The 25,316-nt window shown below is 38.6% G+C and overlaps 1 protein-coding gene across 3 annotated transcripts in view; it reads right to left on the bottom strand.

Annotated features, from left to right (window-relative positions):
• prdm16 (PR domain containing 16) overlaps nucleotides 1-24,821 on the bottom strand; it is a gene marked incomplete at its 5' end in the record, with an annotated part of 226,185 nt that extends 201,364 nt beyond the window's left edge. For all 3 annotated transcript variants that reach the window (XM_084087636.1, XM_084087635.1, XM_084087637.1), the window contains one exon: nucleotides 24,176-24,821. In XM_084087636.1, coding sequence (XP_083943762.1) covers nucleotides 24,176-24,212 — 37 coding nt within the window. The remainder of the gene's footprint in view (nucleotides 1-24,175) is intronic.
• Between the last annotated feature and the right edge of the window lie 495 nt (nucleotides 24,822-25,316).

The following is a 25,316-nucleotide window of genomic DNA, read 5'->3' as shown; positions in this document are numbered from 1 at the left end:
GAGAGAAGTAGCACCGGTTACAATGATCTTCCTCAAGACACATGCAGTTTTGTTTAGTAACCACTAGAGCCTCAAAAGTTACATAGTGTACATTTAGGGTTAAATGCATTAGAAATGTAATTTCATGATGTCTTAAAGGGCCCGTAAAACAGAGACATAGATTCTAGATATGTATTGGTCTGCATTGAGTTTTGCGTAAGTAATGTCTCTCTTATGCCGTTTGGTGGGCAGCAACCATCACTGCAAATAAGCATGTCAAGGTTAACCAAACCCACCAAAGGAAATTAAATTGTTCTATTTATGTTATGATTTATCTCGGCCTGGGCCTTGCTGAGAATATATATCATTACTCTTCACATAATAACTCAACATTAAATGCTTCGCCAATCTGATGGAATATATTCATGATCAATATGGGAAAAGCCTGATCTCAGCCATTGACTGATATTGATCAGAGACCAGCTGAATAAGTGAAGGTATAGATTATGAATAAGTGAATGTATAGATTTTGCTATTTATCTTCACGTCAAAGGGATGAAGTGTTTAGATTTACACACCAAGTGATCAACTGAAAACATGCAAATGTGATGAGATACAGAGATGCTCTTCTTGTTTCTTTCAACTGCAGCTGAATAGCACATTCTCATTGCATCAAATCACAATAAACCTCTCCTCTTTTATTTCTCTTTTTTGTTTGTCAATTCCAAAAAATTAGAATCACAAATCTTCACTTCTTGGACAGGCCATTTCCTGGTCCTTCACAACGTCCACAAAACCCAAGCCACATGATGTGCTGTCTTCCCAGAGTGGATGAAGGAAAATAAATATTCCTATAATTACAGAAGAGAAAAAGACGTAGGCAGATGTCTAACATGACAAACCCCAGATGGATATCTCAGTCGAAGTTGAGTATGCCTCCCAACCGCGTGCCTGCGAAGAGGTCTGCTGCTCTGGAGCATCATGGGCACTTTGTGTACGTTGAGATGCTATTGTGGGGTACGTTCTAGAAAAAGAGGCGACTTCATGTAATTTGGTAAAATAAATATTTGCTTCGGCACTTGGCAGCTGTATCTCTGTTGGGTCTTTTCCCATTCAAAATTGTTCGGAGAAAGCTGCATTGTACATTTGGATTAGTGGCGCTGGTCGAGTATGTTTTCTCTTCTAAAGGTATTTGTTTTCAAACATTTGAGATCCAGATCACTTTATTAAATTTGAAAACCTACAGAGCTGACGATGAGAAGGCCCGAAAGGCCTAAGACACCTTATTTTGGCCCAATCCAATAAATTTTATTATAAATAATTTATTATACTTTTAGAGTACCATACCATTAGCTTAGCAACACTGAGGTCCTGTTTACATCTGGTATTAAGTAGCGTTTTGGTCAATCGGATCACCAGTGGATGACGCTAAATACAAGTATAAATGGGGTCTTAAACGGTTTGAGCTTGTCCACTTTCGACCACTTCCAGAGGTAGTCGAAAACGATTGCTTTCGACAGGATTGCTTTCATTGTGTAGACTCTCATGTGGTTGAATGTGTTTGAGCAGCCACAAAAGATGCCTACTCTCCACCTACTGACATAACGCGTAAACATTATGGGAAGCACGCTAGCCAGACAGGATTTAAACTTTGTTGGCTGGAGACCCAAGTTTGGTTTGAAGACGGAAAATGTACCAAGCACAATGTTCTCTCACCATTCCTGATTTCTAACACACACTCACCGCATTCGGTGTGGTCTTATCAGAGCAGAAACGAAAGCTGATGCTCTCTGTATGTTTTTCCGTCGTCTCCATATGCGCTCTTATGTAAATTGCGTGAGCTTATTTTGTCCATTAGATCGAAAGATCTGAAAAAACACATACATTTACCCGCTTATAGACCCTCCCCTCGAAGAAATCAGGACAGAAGTGTTGAAAGTCGACAAAAGAGACACATTAAAAGACCAGGTGTAAATGGGAATGTGTCTCCCTCGTCTACTTGTGATCCGATCTTAATACCAGGTGTAAACAGGACCTAAGAGAAAATACTAACCTAACCTAACACTAACCTATTGATTTAAATTGCGAGCTTCACAAAAGCAGCACTACTTTTATGCCACACTTAAGTTGCTGCCTATATAGTGTTTTGAAGTTCAATTTAATTTAGGTTTCTCCCTTCAAAGGTAGTTGCCAGCATGCAGCAAACCAGCTAGTTTGGAATAGAGCCATGGGTGTCATGATATTCAAATTAGTACAGATTTGTCTTAGTGCATGCTGATGTTTCTGGTTACAGTACAGTATAGTTTTGTCCAGCTGCACGTTTTGAAGAGGAAATGATGGGTCATTGTTCCTTTGGCAAATCCCCTCGTGCATTCATACCTGCTCGTACCCTTCAGATCTATTCAGCTGCCCAACTTACAAAATGTCTTCTGTGAGAAAGGGTCAGGAACCCATTAAACACCAGCTTTGATAACAATGACCCCCAGCCATGCTAAGACCCCACTTTCTCCACCTGCCTTTGTGCTGTCTATACCCCTCATTCCAGCCATCCATGTTTGTGAGTTATTTTTGTCATAAGATTTAAAAATGTGCAAAATATAAAATATTTCAATCTTTGTAGATAAAATGTATTAATAATTGAAATTCCAATGTCAATAATATTCAGTATTATGCATCTTAAAAATAAAGGCTCTTTATTGGAATCTATGGTTCCATGAAGAACCTTTAACATCCATGGCACAAAAAGTAAAATGGTTCTTTAGATTTTTTAAATGTTCTTCATACTAAGAAAAAAAATGGTTCTTTTTTCAAGAACTGTTCACTGAAAGGTTCTTTTGGGAAACAAAAATGGTTCTTCTGTGGCATTTCTGCACACACACACAAAAAAAAAAAAACTTTGGGACCTTTATTTTTATAATAAACAAATTAAAAGGTTCTTCAAAATAAAGGTTCTTCAATGGTACAACAGCGGTAAAGGTTCAGCAAGGAAACTTTGTTATTACGAACCAGAGTGAGAGTGTATTGTTGATACAACAATCGTAAGCTCCGGAATAGTATATTGGTATATTGGTATATTGGTATATTGGTTTATTGGTTTATTTGAAGCAGGTTTTTAAAAGAAGTAAATAATAATATTAAATTTGGAACATGAGAAGGTGATTTCATTACATAGACAAAAACCTTTAGATTCTGATTGAAAGAACATATCTCTGTAATCTTTAAGCACACAATAAAAAAGAAATTTCATTATATTCTGGTTGAAGACTTCAAAAGACTTATTTTTGACCATTACAATTGTTTGTATTAGGACATTATTTCATGACAATTAAGCAATTAGTATACCGTGTATGTGTGTGTTTCTTGTTTTTCCTGCACTTAAAACCTCTCTATTTTCCACCATGCTTTTTCTGTTTCATAACCATCTACGAGATCTGTCTCTTTTAGCTGCACTAGTCATCTCTCTGGTGCGCAAAGCACATTTTTATCAGAATGACTCTTTCTGTGGCACTGCTCCCCTTTGGCCCGCTCCATCCGAAACCAGTCTAGGTCTTAACAAGCTTGTACCCATCTTTGCCAGCTATAAAAACAGGCCTTGCTGAAGATGCTTGGAGGATGTGGTTATTATTGCACAGAGGTCCAGGCCAGTTTCAGTAAATGATGCTCCAAACTTAGCCAAAAAGGAATGACTCGGGCTTCTTCTCATCATTTCTCATTTGTGCAGTGCATGAGTCAGCCCTAGTGATATTATTTGTTCCAGAGCAAACACACACTCAGTCTCTTTCTCCCTTAGCCTGTCCGTTTTACTCACTCTTTCTCTCTCTCTCTCCCTCTCTGTCTCACTCCTCTCCATCTCCCGCCTTGAAATGCCATGATTTCAGGCCAGCCCAAGAGTAAGTAATTCAAAAAACATGCTCATAATTTGCTATGACATGTTTCATTTCTGAACTCAGATCAGATAGCATCTCTATTCTGGGCGTCCTGCGGACAGAAAAGTGGGGATATTTGGGCAAGCTGGAAATGAGTTTTGCATGCTGCAGAAAGGTATTGTGACTGGATGGTATCGATTTGTTTATTCTTCGTTTGCGTCTACAGGGCTCAAATGAGCCATAATCTCTCATGTGGATGTCGACGTGAAAACGATCTAGCGGCTCATTAAAAAAATGCTTGGAAAAAAAGCAAGTGACAGACGGAGTGGTGGGGCACATACGCTGATTCTGTCCATTCTACTGGTGAGAAGATTGGAACAAACAAAAAGTTCAGAAGACATGAATAAACAATTCAATTTCAAACGGGGTCAGGGTCACATTCAAAAACTACATTTCAGCACCAGCGTGCTGCCAACACAAGCCACAAATATGAGGATTTTCCCTGAAAAGTCAGGCTGAGGGGAAACAAAGCGCTTGGAGAAACAGATATAAGAAGGGTGAGATGTGGGTTTAAGAGCTGGCCAGATACCTGCTGAGCTTTAATTTGGGTGAGAGTTGAGCGAGAAGAAACACTGAAGCGTTGCACACACATACACACTCTCACATTTTCTAAATGAGCATATATATTATCATAGACTTTACTACAGACTAACTGCAACCCCAATAATAGATACAAACAATTATAAAACAAACATTATGGCACTAAACATTATGTATTTTATGATTTTTAAAGGCTTTTTTCAGATTTAGTTCATTTTGTTAGTTCATTTTTCTATAATTTTGTAGCAATAAATATAGGTTATTTTATTAATGATTATTAATGTTTTTTTTTATTGCAGACTGGGAAAATGATATTTGTAGGATTATTTATAGTATTTATGACCACATTTTTCCTTTGAGGATGTTCTCAAAAAGAGGTTTTTGTTAGATTTGGCTTACTTCTGGGGACATTTTGCAGTAGTTTTTGTCCCTAATGTATAGCTAAGTCAGAAACACACACTCACTCACTAGGGAAATATCTCTCTGCCCTTCAGTTGCCTTCCAGCACCTTTAGTAAGGCCCATTACCTCTGTACCCCCTAAAGTCCCTAAAGCCCGTCTTATCACCTCAAGCCAAAAAAATAAAAATACTAAAGTGACCCCACAACCACAAACAACAAACCTTCTCTTAAAGGACAATGTCAAAATAATGCCAATCCACAGCACACATGAAGTAGAACCAATAGGGGTGTAACGATATCCTCATGTCACAATTCTATATATCACGATATTGAACTCACTATACGATATTTTTGCGATACTCCACGACATTATTTTAGATGAATATTCTTGCACTCTGTCACTGGCTAGATATATTTAATTATTAGGCCACTTTTTACTGGTAACACAAGACATTTGGCATTACCAGGACCCATAAATATTCCCCCATTGCATTATTATACATTTTATTAAACATTATATATAGTAGTTTAATGTAGTACTGACACTAAATCTCTGTAAACTTGATTTATTTTCTCACATAGAAATTTTCATTTTGGGTGAATTATACACAATACATATTGTCACTATCCGCGATACATATTGATGCATGTTGGCTGCTACTGAATTTATTTTACACTTGGCCTTTATGAATGTTCATATTCTTCATTTCTTGGACAGTATTGTGGAAACGGACATCGAATTTTGCCTCAATACAGTCCTGTTCTCCATAAAGACGTGTTAGCATAAAGCTAGCTGTTTCCTCCTCAGGCACAGAAAGACAGATGCTATCAAACAATTAGGCAAATCCTCCTCTGAAAGCTGTCTGTGAGCTGAGAAACCCCCCCAAAAACAAACCCTGGAAAAAAAGGGCATTCCACAGAGCCCCAGAGAAAGCCCTCGCAAATCAACAGCGGTAAACGGGTGATAATTGCTCTCGTTGCTTCAACAGCTGTACAAGCTGATGTGCTCACGGGAGGAAGAATAGGCCCTTTCAGACAGACTCCCTGTCCTGTTCGCACCACTCTTTTACTCTTCTAACTCCAGAAGAAACATCCTCAACCTGCCCATCCAATCCTTTCTCAAACATTTTTTTGTCTTTGAAAGCACTTTTAGCCCTTTAAAATGTCTGTATCCACACTTTTTTTTCTCTCAAAGAGAGCAGGCCAGCAGTTAGCTGAAAGTCAGGGAACTTTCCAGAGGTCATGTAATTCAAGACCACTGGCCTGGGGGATGTGTCCCAGGTCAAATGCAAGCGTGGTAAAATTGGATTTGTCTTTACCTGCCTCTTCACTCCAATGAAAAGGGTAATTAACAATGTCTGGCTGATTGAAACAATAGTCCTTCATTGCAATAGATAAGGAGCTAGCTGGCTTAAGGGGAAAGAGAAAGTTCATCCACTTCAAAGCGGACACTAGACGCTATCGGACACCGACCTGACTGAAAATCCAATTTAAGGCAGGGTAGGGGAACGTGCGTACAATTGAAGACCTGAAACAAAACCAGTTGTGACCCCCCAGATCTGATTAGTTCAAAAAGTCTGTCAAGACAATAAGAAACACGAAGCATGACCTCCTTCAATTGAAAACGGACTTGAGATCTGAGAACAACCCAGCTTAGTAATTGAATCAAGCTTTGCGGACGCCGCAAAACATTTGGGGGAGGGAAAAGACGCTTGGCATAAATCTCATTATTAGTACTTCAAGAAGGAACCTGGCACGGTTACTGACACTGATGGTCAATCTAGTGGACAATGGATGGCAGGGAGACTACTTTCCGGACAAAAGTGTGTGATGGGGCTAAAAGGTCATGTGAGATATCTCTCAGTTTGGTGCAAAGGAAACAACTTACAAATACTTAAATTATCCTGATGACAGTTAACATTTTGCAGTTGTGGCCCACCAGTAGAGCGATGAGCTCATATGTGTGAGCACTCAAATTCTATCATACCCGAGAGGCGCTTGGGAAAATAAACCCCACTACTGCATACAAACCCGTGGAGGGAAAGGAGGCGCCGTGTAAAGCCCAGGTGCTCAGTAAAATAATATTTAAAATTTTGGTTTTATACCCTCAGCAGTAAAAACATGTTCCAGAGTATCTCTTTTATTAACATTAGAAATGTTGTATCCATTACTTTCATTTTTGATTCCAAACAGATTATTTGGTTGGACCTGAACTTCAAACAGAATATTTGAAAAGATACCAACCATCTTAATTTTAAACACATTTTACTTTATTTTTTTTTCTCTGGCATGAAGATTTTTTGTTTTGTTACAGTATTCTTGTTTTGTTTTTGCCTCACTGTTCTCTTTCCCTATTTATTTCTTTATTCTCTCTCTTTTTACCTATTTATCTTTCTGTGTCTCTTTACATGCATGTTAATACCAGGGAGTACAACCAATTTCACGCAATTTCTGTAAAAGGCCTTCACTGCCTTCTTGTAACTTCATTTCCCAATTTTGTGTGGATAGCACTGTCAATACCTCTTATCCACATTCACTACACTTAAAACCTGCTAAGTTCACATCAGATTCCTGGAAACATTGAAATCAGGCATTTCACAACAGTTGGAAAATCCCTATTTTACTTGTACTCACTATAATGGTCCCCTAGTTCCTAAAGCTGAGATGGGCAACTTCGGTCCTGCATGGCCACTGTCCTGCAGAGTTTAGCTCCAAACCAAATAAAACACACCCGAACAAGCTAATCAATGTCTTCAGGATTACTAGAAAGCTACAGGCAGGTGAGTTTTTATTAGGAATTGAGCTAAACTCAGAAGGACTCCATGAAGTTGCCCATCCCTATCCTAAGGGATAGCTCAAACAAAAACTAAACTTTCTTTTTTCTGTGGAACATAAAACAAGATATTATGAGAAATTCATTCATTCATTCATTCATTCATTCATTTTTTTTTGGGGGGGGGGGGGTGGACTTTATTATTAAAGTCAAGAAATTACAACTGACCATTTGCTTTGTTAATGCAAGTTACTGCTATTATTGTAAACGATTCATGAGCGCACTATGTGAACCTTCTAAACTTTGGTAAAATCACTGTAGAAACTGTGTTAAATGGCTTATTTTATTTTATTTTTTTAACTAGCATGAACAATGCTATAAAATCTTTCTTTCGTCATTTGTAATAATTAAGTATAAATAATTATGGTAACACTTTAATTTAAGGTCCAATTATCACTAGTAACTAGTATTAGCATGCATATTACTAGGATATTGGCTGTTTATTAGTACTTATAAAGCACATATTAATGCCATATTCTGCATCCCTTAATCCTACCCAAAACCTAAACTTCATTAATTACTCACCCTCATGTCGTTCCAAACCTGTAAGACTTACGTTCATCTTCGCAACACTAATGAACTTTGGAACATGAATGAGCTTTCAGTTCCTCCATTGACAGCTACGCAACTACCACGTTTACGCTTCAAAAAGTTCATAAAGAGATCGTAAAATTAATTCATATGAACTGAATGGTTTAATCCAAATTTTCTAAAGAGACTTTTAATTTAGGCTTTTATTCATATAAAAATTCATCAATGCACATCAGTTATAATAAACGGAAGCTCACGCATGTTCACTTGATGTATGAGAACCAATAAGGATCATTCTCTTGTTACGCAGCACGTTTGAGCTTCAACAAGAACCAATGAGGTTTGTTCTCATGCATCAAGCAGGTTCGGTTGAGCTTCTGTTTACGTTCGCTGATCAATGTTTATATGTGAATAAATGGCTTAATTCAGTCTGGTCATCAAATAAATGATTGTGTCTCTTCAGAAAATTTGGACTAAACTGCTCAATTCTGCCAAGGGCATGCATTTATCTGCATTTTAAATGGGTTCAAGCATGGCTCATCTGATCAGAATTAAGAGTTGGGCTATCCTTAACATCTCTCTATATTGCATGCTTACAGTACACAAAGACCTTAAAGACAGACAGACACACACACACAAACACACACACACTCTTGACCTTTAGCAGCAGGGCTCTTATTTGTCAATGAGTGTGTTTGTAGCCATAGCCTCTTCACCCCTGATCGGGACCAGGCCATGGAAAATTTGATCACATTAGCCACATGTTGCTTCTAATATCATTTCAATAAAAAGGACACTGCCCTCATAGACATAAAGCAGCCATGTAAAGTTCACCGGCCGTTGCTGCTAGCCGTGGAGAGAGCCATGGGGGTCTGCTGCTAATTTCCCGCCCCAAGCTATGTAATCTATGGCAGAGATTAGGGTAAAGCAGTTATTCTTGACTATTTTATTAAGAGGTGCTTTAGGCGCTGGAAGAGGGGCTTTATTGCTTTTCAAACGGCGTGCCATACAATACAAGACAAACATTTGCTGTTATTTCAGCAAACTCGAGTCAGATGTGGTGGCTTTTTTTTTTCAGGAGGAACTTGGCATCAAAGAAAAGTCTCCTAAAACAAAAATCTTCCCTTCTGCACAGGTCTCGCCCTGAACTGTGTCCGGTAGATAAATAGGGAGGTGTCAAAAGAACAGGCAGGAGTCCCACACCTAGTTTTAATTAAAAGAGAGAGTGCTGACATGCACAGAGGGAGGGACGATCGGATTCGCAACTGTTACCATTTCAGCACGTTTATGTGTGCGTGCGCTTTTCCCACTTTATAGCAAACACTTTAGGCCGGGGCTCCGAACTATCATTTATATGTCGAGTTTATAGTCATTGCAATCAAGTGTAGGTCAATAATAAAAACATATTACCTCTGAAACCAAGAGAACAATGACAGACCTAGACAACAATGGAAAAAATAAATAACAAATAACATTCTATTCATCAAGAAATACAACAGAAAATGATGGTTTGGGATAAAGGTTATCTTGGTGTCTGTACATAGTGAATGATGCTCTGTGTGTCTATTCAAACCAAAAGCTATAATGTATTGAGATCTCATATACCGTCAATATTGCAATAATGCACATATAAATGATTGTATAAATGATAATGCTCTAGGCATTTGAATAAACATGCAAATGTCAAGTGTAGATTACAGCTCTTAACATACTATGTGATAGCGTAGAATCTTTTGACAGCGGTCACGACGCAGAACCTGATTTCATCAAGTGCAACATGTTCCTGGATCAACATCTTTGTTGATGCTGGAGAAACATTCCAATCAACCAATCAGATCTGAGGGACAAGTTTACAGTTTATGTTAAGTTCAGGCTTACAACCAGGGTTAGATGATTCGGCATCAGTGTTATTCACCTATCATTTCACTCCGATTTTAGGGATAAGTTATGGGTAGGGTTAGGTTTAGGGGTAGGGATATGGTTAGAACTAAATTTTAAGATAGGAATGTTGTTCCAGGATCAAGAAAATATGTTGACCCAGGAAAGCGCCTAACTTGGCAAAATCAGGACATGGTCACGGTTGTCTGCAATTATCAAAAAAAATCGGACCCATCAAAGACCAAACAAAAAACAGGTTTATATTTTTTGATTGCTTTTCTGTCTAACTAACTCTGTACCAGGAAAATTAGCCAGATCTTCTATCACACACATAGTTGAACTTGATCCACACGCTGTAACTGTAGCAAGGGCAACCGGTGTGCTCTAAAACAACCTAAACTGATGACCTTTAACCTCCTGACATTCCAAATATGCCATTCATACACCAAAGAATAATAAACGAAACGTGGGTAATGGACCCCAAGTTGCGTATAGGTGCAGTAAGGGGACAGGGCAACGCAGATTAAAAAACAGTTACAATGAGCAACAATTACAATAAATAAATAAATATATATTTGCAGCATTTTAAAATGCCCGCACCTCAGACTTCTATTATGATGACATCTTGCACTGAATTTCACAATAGCTGAGGAAATGAATCACATAATTGGCTAGAAAAAGTCAGTTTGAGTGTGATCAAAAGTCTTTGTTTCTCAGGAGACGTAACAGAAAACATTTGTAGGCCTGTCCGGAGCTCATCTGACTCCTGCTGCACATGGGCAACACCAGACACACACATTGAAACAGGAGTGCTTTGTATAAGATACTGCCTGGTATATATATATATATATATATATATATATATATATATATATATATATATGTGTGTGTGTGTGTGTGTGTGTGTGTGTGTGTGTATATATATACAGTATATATCTAATTATTTTCTCATGCATAATTGGCTTGAAATCCGAACCCCAGTCGTAGCCATATTGCCTGTTTACATCATTCCCTCAGCAAAGCCGTAACAGTTGCCAAAGATGTCAAAACAACAAAATGTGCTGTGAGACTGTGTGGAACTCCCTAAAAACCTCAAAAGCCTGAAAATAATTTCAATAATGCCAACATCAGGAACTTCAATTTGACTGACAGGCTGTCCTCGGAAAAAAAAGGCATTTGTTTCGAATAACTTATTTCCAATTAAAACTTTAATTGACATCTTTAAAAACCTCAGAGACATTTGTGAATGGTCAGCTTAGGAGAGGACAAAAAAAACCACACAGGCTGGCATTCTAACCGCTCATAAAACACTACTCCGAAACCGGATCTTCACTTTATGCGAGCTGAAGGATGTGGGTTGAGTCGACGGGGAGAAAAAGAGTGAGAGCGAGAGAAAAAGCAAATATCAGAAGTCACAAAGTAGACTTGTGTGAGTTAAACGCTGCCCTCTCCAAACACTCTAAATCACACAAATCCACTGAGATGCCCAGAGAAAAGGACTCATTGATGAAAAGGAGCAGCCAAAAATGCCTTATTTTAGCTGCTTAATTCTTCTTCTTTCTTTTGTGGGGGTGGGGGGGGGGGGGTTAACCTCATTTGCAATTGCATATTATGAGCCCAACCTTGACCGCTCACTTTTTCTAAGAAAAAGGTATTTGAAAAAAAATCGTAAGACCATAACCCTAAATTATATTATAAGGAAATGAACTACTCATCTCACTAAACATTGCAAATGATTGCGAACAATTCACTTACAGTCACTGGTTATAAGAAAGAAAGAAAAAACATTGCTTAACAATTTTGGTTTATTGGTTTAATTGATTGTTCTGTGTATCCGTGGAGAAAATGACAAAGCGAAATTGGTCAGACCCGAAAGGGTCAAAAGTTTGCCTAAATATTTATTTGAAAAAGCAAGCGTACTTCATCCTCCAGCACGTGCGCTACACCTCTAGGTGGACGACTCTGGCCTGCCCTCTGCAGAATGTCCGAGCAGGACAAACAGAAGCAAGCTAGCGAGCAAACTGCCGTGCGTCTTTGTGTGGGGGAGTTAATGATTATCTCCCGGGTGGACGAAGACTGTGGCGCACTGCCAGTACAGTGCAGGAACGTCCCTCTTCCCTTTGTAGACGCTTCTAATCTGGTGAAAGCCTCTCCCCTGAGACCATCCCATGATAATGTCATAGACACAGAGGGTATAATAGAGCAATTTGTTTACCTTCCAAAGCCTTGATCTCTCTCAATCCTGCCTTTCTCTATCTCTCTTGCTCTTTCACGTGGAGCTCTGCACGGCTGGAGTGGGATGAGAACATATTGATCGGTGCTTGGGTTTCAATAGAGCACTGCAAATTAAACTCAATGGAAAACAAATTTGTTTCGGGATTGTCACTCTGTTGTTGACCTAAAACGTCCAAACTGAGATTCACTTAAGGGAATAGTTCACCCCGAAATGAGAATTCTTTTATTATTCACTCAGCCTCATGTTGTTTCAAACATGTACGAATTTAAGTGTGATTTAAAATATTACTATTTATATATTTATGTGTGTGTGTGTGTGTGTGTGTGTGTGTGTGTGTGTGTGTGTGTGTGTGTGTGTGTGTGTGTGTGTGTGTGTGTGTGTGTCCCTCTAGTTTGTCATTATATTGATTTATTTGGGCTGTCAAAATGTACATGAGCTGTATAAAAGAGCTATTTTGTAATTGAATTAATTAGCAAATCATGAATTATTATGAATGTGTGTACATAGTGTGAATTTGAAATTATTGTATATAATAAAAATAATAATAGTAATGTATTATTTCTAATAATAGTGTATTATTTAAAGTGTGTATATTGAGAAAAGCACCCAAATTACATTATTTTAAGATATGAAATTATTGTGGCAGACTAGTAAATCAATGAATAGACAAAAAGTCTCTTTAAAAAGTCAATATATTGTTTTCCATATACTGCATTACTGAACATAAACAATCCATTCAGCAATAAATTAGTCAGTGTGTTTGATGTCGATTTTGGGGCCGTTTACAAAGAAAGTGTTCTTGTCTCCGTCTGCAATTTTTTAATTGTTGATTTAAATGTTCATCTTGCTGTCGCCATCCATTGAACAGGCACGATTGAAGTCATGTGACATTTCCATTTTTGCACATTTGGTGTCTTAGATTGCATTCAAGGTACATATTTTATCAGCTCCCAAGAATTCCTTGGGAATTTAACCCATGCTGTACTGTTTGAGCTACAAGAATACATAGATTTATAACTAATCAAAACAGATCCAATGCATCAACTGTCTAGTCTACGCAACCCCTACATTTACAGTCTCCAGCAGCGGACTTGATACATACTTGCACCAACTCTCTTCAATCCCATCAACACCGTTGCCCCCACCAGTGCTCATTCCTGTTCTTGCTCTCATCTCCTTTTCAGCAAGAGCAGTTTGTCAGGGTCAGAAAGCAATTCAAAACCTCTATTAATGAGTGAGAGAGAGAAAAGTGTGGTACGGGGAGGAGGAGGAGAGGGGTGGGGTGCCTGCCATCAAAGCCGACAAGAAAAGAAGGCCAGGTGGTTGTGGGAATCTCGGCTCTTTTTTTGCAGAGATGGAATCTTCAGCGTAATTAACAGGCTGGAATCGGGGCCTTCTGAAGCCAGGAGGACAACCCCTCGGAGGGGACAATTTGCACTTTTACAAGAGCCGCTGAGGGACGGGGAGAAAGGAGAGGAAAAGGGAAACTATGGCATCTTTTATCGCAGAGACAAAGCGCCGCATCCTTTCAAAGGCCTGCGCTGGAGCTTCCAGAGCAGAGGAAGAGCGAGTGAAATAAAGACGAAGAAAAACACAAGAGAGAGAAGGGGGTAGGAGCAGAAGAAGTGGACAGCAGTCGGAAAAGGGGCACCGGTGCCAACATGCGCTTCACAGAGAGAAAAGGGCCGGGGGAAGTAGCCGAGAGGGAGCGGGGGCGAGGGGGGCCTGACATGCGGCCAACTTGTAGACCCTCCCAGAATTCAACAGCTTCTCTCATTATCATTATTGCACAGGGCCCAAAACCAGCAACAAATCTCTAAACGGACCTAAACTAGAGGCATGCACCCGCTGGAGACTAGAGACTTCGACACTGCCTAATATATACACTATAAAAACTGCTCATTAACACACACGCAGATTAAAAACTGTAATGACCTGGGTTTGTTGAAAAGATATTAATATGCATTAGCTGTTCTTTATTATATTACATTTTGGTGTTACATATTTTACGTAACATGGGTCATTTTAAAGGACCGTTCACACCAAGGAACTGTAACTATAATAAGTATTAGTTATATTTATCATTAAAGTGGTTACGCTTTATTTGGTAACACTTTATTTTACAGTGTCCTTGTTACATATGTTACATGTACTTACCATAGTAATAACTTATGTACTAACCATAAGTAAATTAGACATAATTACATGCAACTAACCCTCAACCAAATCCTAATCCTAGCCTAACCCTATAGTAACTAAGTACATGTAGTTGCTTAATATTACTCAGTACTTAAATATATATTTACACTGTAACAATGACACCTTAAAATAAAGTGTAACCCTTCATTTTACAGTATGTGTAATTACAGTGTAGTTACTGAAGATAGTATTGGTAATATAAGATAACTACATGGGTTAAGGTTAGGTTTAGGAATAGGTTCAGGGTTAGTAAAAAAATAAATAAAAAAAATAAAAAAAATCCAAACCACAACTAACTGTGATATGTTGTTGATACTACACTTGCTCCAACTATTAAAAATTAGGCATTTTTATTTGTAGCACAGTTTTGGTGAGTAAACTAACTACAATAGCATTTTTACAAACAGTTTCCAGTAGCCTAACAGTAGCGCAGCAGTTTTCTAGTTTTATTTGTGGTTTTTAATGTACATTGTTGTCAAATTGGTATTCAGGGCTTCAAAAGTAAACGATTTTTAATTATGAGTAGCTTCATAAAGTCGTTTCCTCAACTCACAGTTCAATGCTCAAAGCTCTGAGAAAAATCTTTCAGAAACAGCATAACTTTTTAAACGTTTGATGTACTGAAGTCATGCTTGCCTCTGACTGACAAAAAGCCATATTCAGGTTTCCATTTCATTGGTTAGGACACGTCAGACTCCAGTGTCAGATGGCTGACAGAGGCGGTGAAATATCCAGGGGTCAGATGCACGGCTGATAACGGCCCCTCAGCTTGACTGCCAGAGATGGGGCGTCTGCCCAGCACAAAATGCCATTTGTTGTCCATCACTCAGACACCGCGAGTTTAGCGCCGGCGCTGCGCTGAAAGGCACATTCACACAAGCTCACACACTGGATGTTTTTGCAATTCAATATTTTCACACACAGCCTCATCATTACGCTGGAACCGGAGCCTCACTGGAGAGAGCCTGCGCTTTCACGGACAGGCAAATCGCAGTTCGAGATTGAAGTTAATAGCCCATCTTGAAATGTTTTGCTGACTCCCTAAAAACCCCTTCTCAGCATTTCACTAACAATCTGATGAGGGCTTTCGTGGGGTTTTTTTTTTCTTCTTCTTCTTTTGACTGAAGAGAAAGCACCCATATGCCACACGCTTTAGATCTAGTAGCCAACTGAGAGGTGACAGTAAAGACCACATTATGCAAATACCCTCTGAAAAAATACATAAAATGCATCACAAATAAACCACATTTTGCATATCTGAATACTTAAATACATACAATGTAAAAAAAAATATATGATCGATATGTTATGACAATATATTTTTTTACATTGCTTTAACTCATCAAAACAAGTTAAGGAATCTTTGACTTTTTTTTTATAAGTTATACAAGATTCAACTTCTTTTGTATGTCAGTTTTATATAATTTAAGTTGAAATGACTTAAACATCCAAGTTTATTGAACTTAAAAATTTAAGGCAGCAACTTTTTTTTTATAAAGGAGATTTCATAAACATACACGTTTTCCAAAATACTGTCCTGTGTAAAGGTTTTTAAAACAGACAATTTATTGAAAGAATATTTATTTTAGGATATTTTTATTTTAGCCTGAAGCTTACATGAAGTTTAAGTGTTCACCTGTAATAAAAAAAAATTAAATAAAAAAAAAAAGCTGGAAGTGCAAGTGGCCAGGGTTTGGTGCGTGTGCCAGTAATGATTTGTTTAGGATGTCGGCCTTAAAGTGGTTAAAGAAAATGGCGGCAGCTTGAGGTTTTATATATTTTTCCAGTAAGCCGCACTGTAGTTAATGAAATTTAACACACCAATAGTGTTGCCTCTCCCTCGAGAGCAAGAGCTTCATAATCAGCGTGCCAACACTCTCGTTTTTTATGAAAACAAATTGCAGCCAGGGAGATGGACTAATTGTGTTGCGACGCAGAGCAAAGAGAAACAACCATTCACGTAATTAAGCCAATTTTCATGGACAAAAATAGTTGAAGGGGCAGTAAGCAAGAGCATTCATCTGGTACACAGCACACGATCCCACCCCCGCTCATGCGTACAAAGAAAAGTTAAGCATAAAGCAAATATAGGCTGCCTCACCCTGAGAAAGTCACTGGATAATGATGGCTCAATTACCGCACTGTCCAATTATGAAAAATGATGATGGGCTGACAGAGGTCTTTGGGAACATGAAAGATATCTTCATCAAAGCAAATCTAAGCACTCTATCTCTAAAGTACAAAACGACTCTACCACCGCCATTACGGCACATCATACCATCTTGATGAGACAGAGTTGCCCATCTTCCCCCGTAATGACAAAAGATGGAGGACAGAAGATGAGTTCAAAAGATAAATGTGGAGGCCGGGTCCTTTGAAAATGTGCTCTCTAGTAAAGTTGAAAGTGAGCGGCGAGCGGTAATGCTCAGCTCGAGTGGCCCACTGGGGAATGACATCCACTCTCTTATCGCCAAAGGATGCAACATCAAGGTCTGGACAAACAGCCAACGGGGTAGCTGTGCGGACGCATGGGAACTTCAGCGGGGAATTACCGAATACGTGTGTGTGCATGTGTACGCACCGCGGGGGGGAACTGCCGCTCTAAACATCCTGAAAGTTGCCAAAACCACCAGCCTAGCCTGCTTCCAATAGGAAATGTGTTCACTTTGCCACTGTTGTTGGGAACACTTAAAATTCAACAATATTATCAATCTGTACTGATGCTGTTGTGTGAGAACTGAACTGGGGTGGGCTTCCCAAAAGCTATGGTCGTAAGTTCCGTCGTTATCAGCATAGTTCAACAAGCCGGTGTTTCCCGAAACCATCGTTCTAACGAACATTCGCAAACAGAATCGCAAAGTTGAGTGGTTGGAACGACAGCTCTCGACCTGTGGTTAGAAGCAGAGCTTCTTGTTTGCACGTTTGCATGTGGACTCAATAAATCGTTATCTTGAGCAAAATAAGCGAGCTAACATTCAGTACAATCTATATCTTTTATTTAGAATACATACAAATGTCATTTACGTCTTTTAGTTTGTCAAAAGATTTAAAGCATTGTTTTTGAAGAGTGCGCATGTGCAAGCCTATGATTGAATCTGGAAATAAAGAATGAATTCTCGCCACGTCTGTAATTTATGGCAAAACATCTAGCATTGATTCGATCTAAAACAGATTTATCAAAAGTAGTTATTACTCCACGACGTGCGTGACATCATTAACCAACGTGGCTGAACGACCAATTTGCGACAGTACGGTTTCGGGAAACAGTCGTGACTAGCTAGTTGATTTCTTCACGATGCATCGTACTATGGTAGTGAAGCAGCGGGTTACGTCATTGTACGGGAAACACACCCCAGAGCTGGATGATGACACCATTTTTTTTGAAGAACTGCTTTATAGATGAAATGAACTAATTGAATCATTTATGATCTTTACAACGGAACTGAATCAACACTGAACTGACTTCAGCTGAACAACAGACGAAACGCATAATTTTCCGGTTATCACTGTAAAGCTGCTCTGAAACAATCTGTATTGTATGAAGCGCTATATAAATAAAGGTGACTTGATATTACTTCGTTTTTAGAGAGGAATTTCCCTCCAAATATTGGAAACAAATTTCTGAGTATGTTTCATTTCAGTACATGTAAATTGACTCCTAAAATATTATAACCTCTTGTTGTTTTTACATAAAAAACATAGTTGTGAGAAATTCTTCGACTTGGAGCCCAGCTTTTGTGCAGCTTGTGGAGTGTTGACATCCGCAACAATATTAATTTGGCTCCCCATTAAAATGCAGCACAACTGTGTGCCTCGAAATGTTGGATGGAAACTTCCCTGGCACTTTCTGGGCAGGAGTTACGACACCAAGACGTTTTACGGCCTAAAGTTAGCAACCCTGAACACATGATGCAGGGTTAATTATTTCTCACAGTCCTTCCCGGTGGGCGTACAAAGCTTGTACAGTATCGACCAACTCCAGCCACGGAGCGTTCGGAGGTTGCACGATGTAGTAGAAGACGCTTAATTGTGTACTAGGGTGCCTTAAGTGCCTTCCTGCTGTAGAGCTGGGACCAGTGTTTGTTTGCATTATACAAGTGCAGCGGCTGCTGATCCCAGATCAGCGTTTACTTAACGCTTACTTCAGAAAGGGATATTCTGAAAACGCCTTCATTATTATGTATATTTATTGCATATTCAAAAACTGTTTTCTGCTCTTGCTTTTCCTAAAACCTTTAAAACAAATTGAGTACTTTGTGATGGTCAAAGACTGGCTTGCCATTGAGAAAAATATTACATAAAAATATATATAACAGACTGCATTAAAATGAATAACCTTTAATATGAGGTTGTTTGACCAGCACTGTCAAAAAACAAAGCAATGGGTTGCCAAGTAACCCAGCAATGGTTGATTTTAACCCAGCATTTTTAGTGTATATTTACTGTATTTAATTCAAGCAAACATTGCTAAACTAAACTAAATATAATAATTATCTAATAAAAATTAGGGATGTAAAGATACCCTCATGTCACGATTCGATACATATCACAATACTGAACTCACGATACAATATTATTGCAACTCCAAGACATATGATAAAAGGTTAACAAAAAATGTACCACTGATTAAAATGCTAAATTTGATTGCTGATAACCCAATGCACAGTACAGTAGTAAAAATATTCATGATTCTGAAGCTGAAAATACAGAATTATTTTAGACTAATATGCTTGCACTCTTTCACTGACTAGATATATTTAAAATAATGTAGGCCACTTTTTACTGGTAACATCAGACATTTGGCATTATCAGGACCCACAAATATTCCCCCATTGTATTATTATACATTATATTTAACATCATATATAGTAGTTTAATGTAGTATTGACACTAAAACTCTTTTCACACTTTTTCTCACACAGTAATTTTTATATTGTTGCATTTTTGTATTGCGATTTATTGTGACACGATATATTGTTACACCCCTAATAAAAGTATTGAAGAATTCCAAACGGACTAAAAGATATAATTACAAAAAAATCAATGAAAATATTTTCAGCAATTTAATTATCCAAAATAAATGATTACTTTAGAGTTCAATGGCAAATACAAGACAACACGCATAGCAAGAAAGAATAATGAGCTGCAATTCACCCAAACACCTTAAAAAAACACACTTCTATGGCCAAGGAGTTGCAGACAGCCTGGGCTGTAACATGATAAGCACGTCTCTCTCTCTCAGACATGGCTTTAACAGTTCTGTAATGGCTGTCTTTCCCCTTCTGCCCGCTGCACCCTTCTCTGCTCCACAGCATGAGGGCCTGTTCTTAAAAATCCTATTTTTTTTCTTAAAAAAACAAGGCTTGAGAAGCAAAATAAAATGCGTTATGCTGGGAGGAAACACAGCAAGACACTAAAGTCATCCTTAAGGTATGCGCATGACTGCCAAAACACAGTCAAGTGATAGGCTTAGACTTTTCCTACAATTGGGTGAACGAAAAAGGAAAAAGAAAAAAAAGGGTGTGCGGTTCCAGTGCGGCAGAGGACAGCTGAAACAGTGTTTAGACACACGCGTGAAAGGCCCTCCCACCAGCGAGTCACTGTGATGTCATAAAGAGGTGCCACAAGCGAACAATAACAGCGCAGTACAGTAAAAAGAAAAAAACCAAGTAGAATGAATGACGTGTGACAAATGTGAGCAAGGTTGAGATGGAGCTGCCTCACCTCTGGGAAGCACAGGGCGATTCACGCGGTGAGCTGAGCTCAGGTGGGCATGCGCTCTCGACGGGAAACAGGGCCAGCTCTGCCTGCGTTCCATAAGCCACCCATCAACCTTTCCTCTCGCTCAAGATTGGGGTTAACTAAGCAGGCCGTCTGGTCAAAAGCTGCCCTACAGGCTCCCACTGAGGACAGATATGTGTATGCATGCATTCTATGCGCAAGATGATTGTAACATTATCAAATACAAAACAAACTGGTTTCATTACGGTTACTCACCTGTGTGTGTGTGTGTGTGTTTTATGAACTCACACACTTATGTATTGTACACGCACACATTTAATGATTTTTCTCACAATTCTTCCAGTCTAACTGGCACTTTCATATGGCTTTTAACAAGAGCTTCTTATCAAACACACACTTGCACGTGAGGAGTAATACATCTCTAATGGCTCATGCACCATTAATCTGTACTCCAGCTCTCATGTGTGAAAGCATATTGTGCACATATACACAGTCAAACTAGCCTGAAGCGAAATGTCAGCCATTTTGCCAGTAAAAGCCCAGTTTTGAGTGCTGACAGGCTGTGTCTTCTAGCAAGACATCACACACAGCTTCTATTGTTGCTTTACAGTGTTATGGCTTGATTTTATTATGTCTTGTCAAAACAACATATGCTGCACAAGAACTTTTTGATTTGTTATCCATTGCTATTTTATTTCTATGTGCAATGGTTTCTCTTCAAGGACAGCATAATGTAAACAGCAACAAAAAAAAGCCCACATTTCAGTTAAAGAGAGAAAAAAAAGTTTGACAAATGTTGCCCTCTGCTATGTTATAAGATTAAAACAAATAAGTAATATTACAAGTATATTACAAAATTAAATATGTTTGCAATGTGCTAAATAAATAAATAAACAGTGTATCGTAAAAAAAAAAAAAATGCATATTTTTACAATATATCTGTGTGGCATATTTTAATTAGCAATTATGAGTGTTCCGACCTTTTTTTTTCTTCAGTGACGTCAATTAGCCTGTATGCATAGCCTATAAATATACATGGCCCAGGAAAAATCATCGACAAAAAAAAATAATGGACAGTCTCGTCTCGTGTATGGCGGGAGATGGCCTACAGAATCACCAAGAGTCGGATCCGACTGAAATTATTAATGAATGAATGAATGCATATGTCGCTCGAACCCAGAAAAATACACTTTCAACATTGTGTTTCGTGACAGAGCAAGGCCTCGCTTGAGTTCATTATTTATTAGACATATAACTCCAACTGTAGATAGTTTAAAAATAATTCATATTTGTTTCCAATATTATTATAAATATATTACACAAATTACACAATATTTTTCCCCTAACATTACAATTCAATTTAAATTTAAATATGATTTTACCATTGTAAAACGGTTACTAATGGTTCAAATAAATTACAGAGACAGAGAGAGAGAGAGAGAGAGAGAGAGAGAGAGAGAGAGAGAGAGACTGTATCGGGCGAATATACCTGGGCGCCAGAACAAACTAATTTCTCTGTGAAACTTAACTTAAATATCGTAAGGCAGAGCTTGTACTAAGTGGTTGTAAATAAAACCACCGATTACTAATGTTAAATTATAAAGCATTAAACGCTCGTCGAAAATGAATGAATGGCCTAATATTATGAATCAAGCTCTTGTAATACCTGCGTTTATGGCCACTTGATTCGTTCACTAATAGCAGATGATCCAGTCGCCAGATGGGGGGTTGTGCCTTACTCGGATCACACATTAACCTGTTATAATATCATTTAATTAAACATAATTATGGCTATGACATTTGATTGAACTGAGGTATGAGAAATAATTAAAAGCAATGACCGTCGGTGTCTTTTAAAAACGTATAGTCTTTAAGAAGCTTCTCGGCAATACCTATTTCATACGAGACGGCAAACTCTTGAGTTAGGCCTACAATAATAATAATAATTTTGCAATGTATTAATATTACATTATTTGCGTTTAAAAAAATAGTTTGGACATATGTTTAAAAAAAGAATATATGGGGAAAAACAACGTAGGCTACATTTACAGAATAATGCATTATGCTATAAAAATAATAATAATAATACACATTGTTTTATCATCTGTATAGTCTCTTTGTCATTTCAATTAAAATGAATGCAGATACATTTGAAAATGTAGGCCTATTATATCTTTATGCATTCGTGAACAACCGAGCTTAATGTGAACGCGGGAGCCCGTAGACTCTAAGAAACATCATAACTCAATGATATCGCACACAGATTGAATGAAGTCATAAAGTAAATCTGTCGAATATAAATCTGGAAGAGCAGAACACTGATGAGCTATTCAAAGAAACGAAATGAAATAAGTTATAAATGAAATAAGGAAAGCACAGAATAGCCTACGCCATATCAGTAATCTTTAATAAGCGCTTGTTTTAGAAACTGAGATCAGGCCCTCAAACACAAAAACGAAACTATAATATCTCAGAGAAATGCACAATAAATGCCTTGAAATGTAAATAAAAGAAGGTCTGATAGGCTATATTGAACACTCAGGAGAGTTGTCGTGTCACTATACTGACCTCCAAACACAAAACCCAATTAATTTTGAATGGCCAACAACAAAACACGATAGCACGTTAATAGCGATTCTCGTGAGTCATCGCAAAACAAGTCTCGTGCGCTACAGAAGTCTGGAAGTGTGCATGAGAAAATACCGAGGCCCACATTTCTGTCCCAAAACAAACTGAGTAGTATGCTGTTCTCCCGGCAATATGAATCAACAGGTCATCAGGCCCACGCGGGCTTTACTGCATATGTTTAGATACTAAAATGTCTTGATATTTTAATAAACGTCGTTGAAACATTTAAGGTGAACATTTTACAAAACTGTTTCATACGACTATAGTTCAGGCTATCTTCAGTAAAAAATAAATTCGTTTGTATGTATCATTTTCCTCTGGAAACATAGGCTATTAAAAACATAACTTCGTACCGTTATACTTCATTAATACACTTTTTAAATCATGTTGCAATTTAATGTCGTAATGAAGCCTTTTTCTAATAAACTGTGCACTGAATGCTATAGTCGCATGCAAAGGCACTCAATGTAAGAACACAGTTTGACTGTAAAATCCTACCTATCTATTACAAACAAGTCGGAATACAAGAGAAAGCCAAACAAACAATAAGCAAAGACATCGTGCCGAGTCCAGAGGAGATTTACACACTTTTCCTCGAGTCCAGAAAAGAGCCGACTGACTCTATTTTCTTCAATACGCCATAGCCTATATGCATTATTGATTTGCCATTGCCGAGCCGCAACAGACCCCAGAGGACAAGGATTCCTAAAGCAACCTCCTAATTTTAGATTATCAGAAGAATTGTCCGTTTTTGTTTCATATTCCTTCTTCCATGGCATCCGGCGTGCAGGCAGAAAAACCCTGGAGATCTCCACACTCAGTCTGTGCGTCCTGGGGTCCATGAGCAGTGCTACAGCGCCCACTATTTCAACAAGCAGGAATATGATTTCACAAGACCTGGAACCACTCAATAAAAAAAAGTTACTATCCCTTTCGACAACTCTCCGCTAACTTTCGTGTAACAATTCTCTACGGTTTCTCGACTTCGCTAAAACACGAGAGGGAAACAGCACGGCATGGGAACGCTCTCCTGATCATTTCAGCCAAAGCACCATCACAAACGAAACTTCTGAACAAGCACGCTACGGCAGCATCTGGTTACGCGCGGATCACGGAGAGTTTGAGCGATTTCAATGCAATTGAGAGCTGAAAAACAAACGCACCGGACAAAGACACGCTCTCAGCAGGAACTGATCAATGAAAATGACACTTTGGTGATGTGCGCAAGGGTTCAAAGTACCGCGCGGCCGCTCAGGAGCGAAAGAAGCGCAAGAAGGACCTACTTTTGGCCAGTTTTCTCGCCCTCGCCTTGGATCTCATCTTGTCGGCTTGTAGATTCCTCGCGTCCTCCTTGAGCTCAGAAGCAGCAGCAGCGCTATCTTCATCTCACGAGCATTGTCAGTTTGGACACCTTCGCACATGCGCACAGGCCATTCAATCTGACACCCTCGTCAGGGCCAAAAACTTTCCAATGTATTCATCATCATCACTTTTTGTCCTATCGTGTCTCCTTTAGATCACTTATCTCTTTCCCTCCTCCTCCACTCGCTCCGCAACATCTCGGATCGCCCCCCACCTCCCCTTCTTGAGCTCCTGAGGAGGAATAAGTGCTATTTTTCAGGGACCTGCGGAATTCGGTACGACACTGGACATTGAATCCTGGATGGGGTCAAGGTCGCAGCCCTCATACGCAAGGTGATCACGAACATTTCATGCACCCGACGATTTCAAAGCATGAAAATATTGTTGCAAAATATGTAATTATATGAAGCATATTCCTTCATAAAATAAATTATTTATGCATAATAGTAGTATTCATGTTGTTCAGAAAATTCAATTATATGGACGTTCTCTGGGCATATTACTCATTTTGTAATAGTAATTTATTGTGAAAGTCTCTGTACCTGATGTGGATGTAAGAACATTGGTGAGTGCCTCATATTTAAATAAATAAAAAAAACTATTAACATTATTAATTTAGGTGCGTTCTATAAATAGGTAAAAGGTGTGTTCAGTTTCAATGTTGCTATTGAGAGCCACCCGAGTCTCCGCGCGCTAGACTCCAGACGGCCAGAAGCTCCCGCGTGCGTGCGTGCATGTGTGTGTGTGAGAGAGAGAGAGAGCGAGAGAGAGAGAGAGAGTGTGTGTGTGTATTGTGTGTAATGTAGAAATACTGTATGTATGAGTGCATGCGTCGGATCCGCACTGAGATGGTATATATTCATATAAACTCTCTCTTGAAACAATGCATTCTGGGTCTTGTTTGGGTTTTAGGTCTCGATTAGGTTTTGTACATCAGTATTTGGTATGTACAAATTCGTGGCAGTTTATGTGCAGGTAAAGCAAGCAGGGAACGACAAGGCAACCGATTCACTCATGTAAGTATGATTCTGTTGAATTATTTGTTTTACGTATAGACTAGGC

The sequence above is a fragment of the Abramis brama genome (genome assembly GCF_963993115.1).
Source record: "Abramis brama genome assembly, chromosome: 16".
Taxonomy (NCBI): Eukaryota; Metazoa; Chordata; class Actinopteri; order Cypriniformes; family Leuciscidae; genus Abramis; species Abramis brama.
Note: the sequence above shows the minus strand (reverse complement) of the source record. Positions and strands in the feature narration are given on the sequence as shown.